Below are 8,838 nucleotides of genomic sequence, written 5' to 3'. Positions count from 1 at the left end.
TAATTTGCCATATCAGGGTTTTTATTGAACCATTCAAACAGACATAACAAACATATTTCTCAATTTATAGGCAAAATGCTGACTAGCTTCATTAAATAAATACAATAATCTAGGTCACAAGTAAATCAGCCTCCTGCTGTTTCTTTTCTGGTAAACCATGTTGCCTGAGAGATATTTAGGATTTGGGTTCAATAAAGTCAGTTTCCAAACATAAAAATGTGCAGCATTTCTTCACACCTGGACTGGCTCATGCCGTAAAAACCTTGCATTAAAAATCATATTCTAAGTTAATCATCACATTTTTCATGCAAATTGGAGGTATGCACCCACACCCATCCTCCTCTTTTTAAATACTATTAACAAGTCACAGCTCCGGTCCTCCAGCTACACAACATATGGGTCTGTCACTTACAGCCTGTCTCGTTACAGGAAGTGCATAACTTAACATAACAAGGCTTCTATTTCACATTCAGTCTCTGTTGTAATTCATATGCAGAAAAAAATAAAACACAGTAATTGTTAATACAGACATCTCTGTCAGAGGTCAACCCCTCGTCCATTCATTTTCAAGCTGTATATCTGCACAATATTTGTGGAAGCTGAAACAATCATAGCAGTCCAGACATCCTTTTCCCCTGCAACTTCCTCCAGCTCCTCTCGGGGGGATCTGCAGGTGTTTCTGAGAGATGCAACTCCACCAGTACGTCCTGGAGCAACCCTGGGGTTTTCTCCCCGGCAGCTGTGTTTGATGCACCTTCAAAAAGTCAAAGTTTACCCCGGTAGTTTCCTTTTCCATGCAACTCTTCTTAATGCAGGGGAGGCAGTGACTTCTCCTCTTTTGACCCTCCTTTAAACCTCAAATTGCACAAATTGAAACTGTGAATATAAAATATGCCTAATAAAACACATCAAAAACTCCTACTTATCGCAAAAAAGTTTTTACGTTCGTATGAGGTGGTGTTTCAGGTGATTCGAAAAAGCCATATTTGGCAAATCTGTAATGGAAACACTTTTTTTTGCTTTTATAGGTCACATGATGCTATGACTATGCGCTCGTCGATGGGAACTGGCTTCCTCGGATATGATGCAGCAGGCGCGAGAAGAGGTGTTAATGCATCGCATAAAAGTTGAGCAGATCTTTCGGAAGTTTTGAATCCATACTTCCTCTATGAAATCATGGACTATCACCTCCCAGAAATCCCTCATACGTGACTGGTCCCTCATATAAGGGCCTTCTTTTGCCATTATCGCTTACATAACACGCCTACGTCGCCTTTGATTGGAAATAGTGACGGCTAGTGCGGTGGCTGCTACAGAAATAAACCTGCTGATGTTTTTAACATCCATCGCCATGCTTCTTGAAATGTTATCGCCAGAGGAGAAGTCGCAAAACATCACTCATCGAAAATGCAGTCATCTCGCAATTGTGTTGAATCAACATTTTTAAAATATCACCTAATTTTAGCACAAGTCTATCATGGAAACCCGCCTACAGAAAAGCTGCAGCCAGCCAGCATAAAGCCCTCTTGGTGTGACGCGACAGTGCTAACCTCTCCAGCACCATGCCGCCCTTGACCTCACTTTGGCTTCTTTAAAGTCACAATGTCCTGATAATCAAATTAAATAAAAAGATCTTGAAGACCATGATCTTTCAATCCAACATATCTATAAATTAACGAGGACTAGAGCTGTAGTGCATCCATTCATTCATGTCTCCAAGGCATGCTAAGGTGTGCGGCGAGAAACCTCTTCAGTGTCTCTCAGAGCCACAGGTGGGTGGTTAGTTGGGTCGTGCTGCACAGGTCATTCTGACACATTCACTATAAAATGTTTGGCAGTGGATTCGGGTTCAGAAATTTCACCTGGAAGATGTCCTCAGAGAAAGTCGGCGAAGTTCTCAGAGGGAAGGGCACTGTGGATCTTTGAAGGAAAATAGTCTCTGGAAATGCAAATAAAACTCTTTAGCAGGAAAAAAGCAGGGAGAGGCCTGTTTCTACACTCTGCCGAATGAATGGTTTCTTCCTGCTTGTTGCTCATCGATTAACTGTGTTGTAAGAGAGTGGAAATCAGGGAAGAGCGGCTGTTGATGTGGAATAGATCATTTAGTTACGTGTGGTAATAATATTGATCAAGGGAACACTGTGTAGATATAGAGAGTGCAGAAGTGCAAGTTGAGTACCCACAGGAGGCTGTGCAGCCTCTCTTTTGTAAGATTTATGTCAACAGGTTTAAAATTGAACCGGAACAGTGGTGGGTTGATGGCTTTGGTAAAATGTGAAAAAAAGCAAAAGCTGTGCATGGATAAAGAGTGCAGAGGGAGGTCTATGTCAGGATGCGAGCCACCTGGGACTGAATCTCTCCATCAGGGTGTGAAAGCAGCTGGACCAGTCTGCTGTGGAGCTGAGAGGACTCATCTAACATGACCCTGAAGAGGCAATCCTGCTGCCGCCTCAGTTCCTCGGCCACCTGGGCAGAGGGCCTCCAGGCCTTTAAGTTCCCTGCAAACGTCAGCAGTCGCAGCAGCACCGCAGGGGCTGTTCGTGCATCAAACAGCAGCACAACCGAGGCTGGTGCCTGAGGCAAAGAAAACAAAAACACCATAATCAAAATAAGGTTTACAACGACACCTGGACTCCTGTCCTAACCGTTTGACTGTGGATGTACAAAGAGAACTGGATTCAGCATAGGAGGCAGGTGCGGCTACCCACTGAAAGCCGGAGATTTGAAACATCAGTCAGAGACCCTTCAGCTGACTGAGATTGCATCAAGCTGAGCAGTCGTTTTGTTTTGGAGTTTTTTTTGCTAGTCAGTATGTTATGCAGTATATTTCTGGAGACACTCTGGTCCCCAGATTTTGGAGTGGAGTGAGCGCTCTTGACAGATACTTAATACGACACAGTCTCTAGCTTTTGTTCAACGCTAGTGTCAACAAAAAATGTAGCTGCTCATTTACAATCCACCGTTAGCTTGTTTACTCTGAAGTTTTTTTTTTTATATTATGACAACAAAAGACAAACAGATGTCATTTAATAGTCCAATATGCACAACTGATGCTACAGTGAATAAGTTCTCTAAACTTACTAAACAACAGATCAAATACCCTGACACAACCCTCAACTCACAAGATAAAAGAAAACAAGTGAATAAAAAATAATCTAAAAATTAAAGGAGAAAGGGCATGCGAGAGAGAGAAGGAAAGTAAAATAGAAACCATATTAAATTTGTTGCACAATCCAGCAACTCTGAAGTCCAGACATAATTACAGTCATATTCAGTTTATAGATCTATGAGTGGCTGCCAGGCCTTTTAAAATTTGTCAGTAGATCCTCTCAGAGTGGACCAACTTGTACATAATTTTAAGTGAATGCCACTGTCACACTGAATGTCCCACTGAGCCCTGTTGATAATTAAAAACTTTAAATATACATAAAAAAAACCCAGAATCGTTAAATATTTGTGTTGAACAGCCAAATCTGATTCAACTGGCTCAATCCAGAGTCGGGGCTGGAGGCAGGCCCTCCGTCACATTGCTCGGAGGTGCATGAAGCCAAAATTCTTGACTTCGGCAGTATGAAATTACCCAGATCTTCCGCATTGTGAGGCCGACAGAGTAAGTGCACGAGAGTCTCACAGGTGCCGAGCAGCTTACTTCCAGTTAAGCCTCTACTAACTCGAATGGGGATAAAATTATTTAATCTGTCTTCTCTTGTAGGCTTTTAATGTTTGATTAGATCTGACCCAACTGTCAAATTCAGATCACACGAGGAGACAGTGAGGAAGCAGCGCCTAAAAATCACCACTGACCCAAAAATCACCACTGACCCAAAAATCACCACTGACCCAAACCACAAGTACCTGACGCCCTCAGGCAGAAGGCTGCCAAACGTTAAAAAATGTCATTAGTCCCGCAATCAATCAAACTTAACAGTGGGGGATGAAGTGTATGTGGTGTGTGTGCGTGTGTGTGTGTGTGTGTGCGTGAGGGGCGGGGGTCGAGCAATATTTTGGTGTAGGGAATCTGTGCAGTAATTTAATGTCGGGCATTTGCTGTGAAGTAACCTCGTGAAGGGCATCTGTGCAACAGTGGTGGAAGAAGTATGCAGATCCTTTACACAAGTAAAAGTACAAATACCACGCTGTAAAAATACTGTTACACCCAAAAGTCCTGCATTGAAAATGCTACTTAAGTAAAAGCAGGTAAGTACAATAAGGAAAATGTACTCGAGTATTTAAAGTAAAAGTACCCAATACAAAAAAATCTATAAACAAGATTATTCAAACCAATCAATGCAGAAAATAAATAAATAAATCATGACAAAAAATAAGAATAAAAAGCATCCAGAAACCTCAAAATTATTATTATAAAAAAGATGACATTCATTTTCTGTCAGTCAGCAAATTGATTAATCAAGTATTTTGTAATTTGTAACTAAAACTGTCAGTTAAATATAATGAAGTTAAAAGTACTATATTTTTATTATTTATTTTATATATAATTTATAGATGAGGGGTAATACTGTCTGAATTATTTATGCAAAAGCATGCCAACTAACCTTCACACTTCCTTTATTCTTACCTGAGCTTGAACAATGTCGTCCATCATATCTGGATTGGATGACAAATTCACAAGGACTTTCAAAGTCTGAACCTGAAACAGAAATATAAGAGGTGCTTAATTTACACACTCACAGCTGGACCGGCCGTTACTGTATAAAATGGTATAAAAATGTAAAGATCAACTCTGTGCAACCTGAAAAGACACCAACCTGTAATGCTTCATTGCTCACGACAAGCAGAGAAAGTAAAAGTGTAACTGATTCTTTAAGCAGGTGCTGATGTTTATCTGTGACCGAGAGGTTTGTCAGCAGCCTGAGAGCACCGAGCTGCAGCTCCGAGTTCACAGGTGACATCTCAATCAGCTCCAGCACCTGTGGCACATACACCTGTAACACATGGACATGAATATAGAAACGCAGATATCCCATAACCAGCAACACACTGCACGATATCTGCTGTACAGTATACGGTAACATACCTTTATTTGTTCCTGGTTTTGGATGTTCATACACAGATTATTTAAAGCATTCAGAGTCTGCACTCTGACCTCCGCTGAAGGATCAGAGAGGAAACCAGCTATGATGTGAATCCCTTCAAACTCCCGGATTAGATTCTGGAGAATCCAGTAAAAAAATCAAAAAAGAAAGAAAAATGATAATTCATGGCTAAAGATACATACATAATGTCACAAGGTATATTCATGACTTTGAGTGACAGCAGCTACAAAGGTTTATAATTATAGATTATTTACAAAAAGGCAAGCAGAGCAAATTTCATTTATGGGAGGTTTTTGAGAAAGTTTACTGTTACTGTACCTGATTCACAGTAAAAGCAGCAGAATTTCCTAACGTCAGTAGGATGCGACATTTGTCTGGTGGATTATTGGTGGTCTGCAGACATGACAGCAGCATTTTCAAGTGCTGTGGATCCAGGTTGCCAGGGGACTGGTGGATGATGTCACCTATGGACCAAAATACGCCACTTTACTGACATTTATTGGATAAGCATCTGCATCGGAGGAGACTGAGAACCGCCCAGCTGTAGTTACGGTTTACAATCAAAAACTCAACAGATTATTATGTTTTTTCAATAGTTTTCAATCAAAGTTGTGCCCATATTTTGGACTTGACCAGGGCGCTTTGTTTGGGTTATCATCTGGAGATATTTAACCACGTAGATTTAGTTCCTGTGAAAACTTTAGGAGCGCTACGATTCTTAGGTACTGCTCTGTATTTATCAGAGGAGGAGGGTGGCTGGGGTGTAAAACTAGGCCATTGAATATAAATCAAGATTAAGTTACTACACCACCTATTTCTCACCTAAAATGTTTTCAGAAATGTATTTCAACACCCCGTTTTGCCGTAGTGGTGAGAGTTTGTGGATAGGAAATGGGCACCACACTGCCTCCTGCACAGTGAAAACTAAAGGCAGAAAAATCAAAGATCAAACGGTCAAACTAAACAGCTCTAATCAAATATAAACCAAGAGTCGGTTACTGAGTTGCATATTTCTCTAAATTGTTTTCAGCTTACTGTTTAACTGTAATATGACATCTGGCCAGCTGCCGTTGTTTGACATGGACCAGTTCACATGACGTCAGGCGCAGTGCATTCTGGTAGTTGTAGGTTTTCCACCTTTTGAGCCCTTTTTCTCTGATCGTGTAGCGCCAGTTTCAATAGTATTTGTGTCTTTCTTCTGCAGTGATGGCCTCGTTATATGTGAGCGCCTTCTTCAAAATAGTGAAATGCTTCTTTAAACTTTGACGTTTTAAAGTAAAAAGTAGAAAATTAAGGACACAATCCTAGAGTTGAAAATGCTTTGGTTGTTGCTTGTCATGCACGCTGGTAAGTTTGTGCAAATGGTTTATTTTAAACCAAATTTTAAATGAGACATAGAATAAGTGAATATTGAAGAGTATCCAAATTCTACATTCTGATTTGTTTGTATTTGTTGTCTCATGAAAGCGTTCCTCTCTTTGGGGGGTGATTTGAATTTGTTTTTTGTTGCATTTTAGTGTGGTTGTTTTGCATTTTTTTGTGATCATTTCATAACTCTGTGGCTCTTTTGCGTTTATCTTTGTTGACATTTTGCATATCTTTAGGAGCCATTTTTTGTCTCTTTAGTGGTCGTTTTAGGTCTGTTTGGCGATTATTTTGTGTCTCTTGGGGTCATTTTGCATCTTTATGGGGTTGTTTTGCATCCCTGTGGTTCTTTTACAACTTATTGTGGTCATCTTGCATCTGTGGTCATTTTGCATCTCTTTGGGTTTATTAAAGGAAAATAAAAATTTCATTTCGCACAACTAAAATCCCTTGGCTTTTCTAAACCTCTCCATGATTTTTCACTAAGTCCATGACTTTTCCAGGCCTAAATAATGAAAAGGGAACCTCGCCTTTATGCACCACCCTCACACATAACCCACAGTCCCTTACCTGATGCAACATCCACAGGTCGGGGACACACCACATCCAGTCCGGACACTCTGGCCAGCAGGCTGCCCGGCTGCAGAGTAACTTCCCCGGGAGGACTGCTCCTGACAGCGGGACTTTCACCGCCAGCACCCTTCTTGTTTCTCTTGAAGCCTCCCCTGCTGATGAGTTTGTATAACCCGTAAGAAGCTCCAGCTCCGGCAACTATCCCCAGCAACGCCTTCATGTTGCCGATCCTGGGAGCAACGCTGCCGTCGCCCATGCTGCTGTTTGGTCTTCAGCTAAGCCTGTTAGCTTAGCTAAGCTGCAGATGCTCTGAAACGTTGTGAGTCAAATCTGTTGACTCGCAGACTCACTGACTCGGCTCCTCGGTTAACTAGCGCGACGAAAACCCATCGAAACCACGACGAAACCCACCCAAAGTCATGTCGACGGGCTCATTGTTCTGGCAACTGGACAAGTTTGCTGACAAGCTACAGTTGTCAACAATGTCCTGCTCCGTTGTTGCGGGCAGCTGGTGTTGCCAGGTTGGACAAAAAGAAGTACAATCAGTTTTCAACCCGCCCAATATGAGACTGTCTGCAGACGGACTTTCAGCTGATCTCCAAAGCTGTGGTGGACCAAGTATTCAGATCCTATACTTCAGGAAAAGTACTAATACCACGCAGTGAAAATACTTTGTTACAAGTAATAGTCCTGCTTTGAAAATGTTACTTAAGTATAATCACAAAAATATACTTGAAGTCAAAGTATCCAATGCAGAAAGATCATAAACTACAAAAACAAATGGTATTAAATGATGATACATGATCAGAAAAAAATACCTTAAAAGTCATTCAAAAAAAATGAAAATTAGAAAAACACCCCCAATCCAAATAATATAGCAACAGAAATATATATTTGCAAATTATTTATATAAAATATTTTAAATAATTAAAAAAAAAAAACACCCCCCAAACAGTAGACTATAGACAAAAAACCCTGAACAAACCCTCAAATTTATTTGTAAAAAAAAAAAAAAATGAATTGAAAAAACCCAGCCTCAAAGATTTTGAATTTACATGATGACTTCAGATCATCAAAAAAGAAAATTATACATAGAATCATACAAAATTCTTAAAATAACAAAAATAAATAAATAATGATAATATAATAACAAATAAATAAAAAAAATGGGAGGCCAAAGGGGAAGGCCTTTCAAATAATTTTTAAGCACTGGGGAGGAACTTTAGTTTTTTATTTTGGCTTAAGTGAGGGGCATCCTACTTTAAATTGCTATATTTTGTATTTAGTTTACTGCAGATTTTTTTTTTTAATGAAAGCATGCCTTCCAAACCCACAGACAGGTTTCTAGGGCGTGTTTTCTTTAGATATTGTCAAGGTTACACCATTTAACATAGTCATAAACTGTAAAAACAGACATATTCATTTGATTTTCTAATTTACGATGGTCCTCGAAGACATTATATGTGACAAAGACTTTCCCCAGAAAAAAAACACAACCAAATCTAAACTTAAATAGTGATGTTTCATCAAAATCACCTTTACTCTAGCCTACATCTCAATCTAATTTCTGCCTAAATAAACCGTTTGCGGAATAACTGAAGTAAGACTAAAGTTTTCATTATTAGCAATATACTGGTTTACAAAAAGTAGCCTAAATGATGACAAGTCGCTCCAAACTAAATTTATTATTATTAAAGTATTATTAAAGTCTATGATATTTATACAGAAGAGTAGCCCGATTGGCCGGAAAACCTCCAAACATGGCAACACAGTTAAAATAACTGGCCGACCAAAATCTTTCGCTGGGTGATCCGGAGGCAGTTTCAAGCTATATAATTTGTCTTAG

General features: G+C 39.8%; 1 protein-coding gene across 2 annotated transcripts; it reads right to left on the bottom strand.

Annotated features, from left to right (window-relative positions):
• armc10 (armadillo repeat containing 10) lies at positions 1–7,560 on the bottom strand. 2 transcript variants are annotated; one of them, XM_088079949.1, is made up of 7 exons: positions 6,990–7,560; positions 5,373–5,518; positions 5,036–5,170; positions 4,767–4,943; positions 4,577–4,648; positions 2,344–2,574; positions 1–1,939 (listed from the first exon to the last, which is right to left on the bottom strand). In XM_088079949.1, the coding sequence occupies exons 1-7, from the start codon at positions 7,246–7,248 to the stop codon at positions 1,898–1,900; spliced, it is 1,062 nt and encodes a 353-aa protein (XP_087936075.1). In that variant the 5' UTR covers positions 7,249–7,560; the 3' UTR covers positions 1–1,897. The 2 variants fall into 2 exon arrangements, with proteins under 2 accessions (XP_087936075.1, XP_087936076.1); XM_088079950.1 differs by having other exon boundaries at positions 1–2,574; positions 6,990–7,551.
• Positions 7,561–8,838: the final 1,278 nt, after the last annotated feature.

Source organism: Plectropomus leopardus, chromosome 7, assembly GCF_026936395.1.
Source record: "Plectropomus leopardus strain MGB_pleo_1.0 chromosome 7, ASM2693639v1, whole genome shotgun sequence".
NCBI classification, from domain to species: Eukaryota; Metazoa; Chordata; class Actinopteri; order Perciformes; family Serranidae; genus Plectropomus; species Plectropomus leopardus.
Note: the sequence above shows the minus strand (reverse complement) of the source record. Positions and strands in the feature narration are given on the sequence as shown.

Excerpts from the sequence above, each read along its gene's own strand:
- armc10 (XM_088079949.1), bottom strand. The coding sequence starts at position 7,248 with ATGGGCGACGGCAGCGTTGCTCCCAGGATCGGCAACATGAAGGCGTTG. Across the intron at positions 4,649-4,766 it reads TGAGCAATGAAGCATTACAG|GTTCAGACTTTGAAAGTCCT; the intron begins GTTGGTGTCTTT and ends TTTCTGTTTCAG. Across the intron at positions 2,575-4,576 it reads ACGACATTGTTCAAGCTCAG|GCACCAGCCTCGGTTGTGCT; the intron begins GTAAGAATAAAG and ends TCTTTGCCTCAG.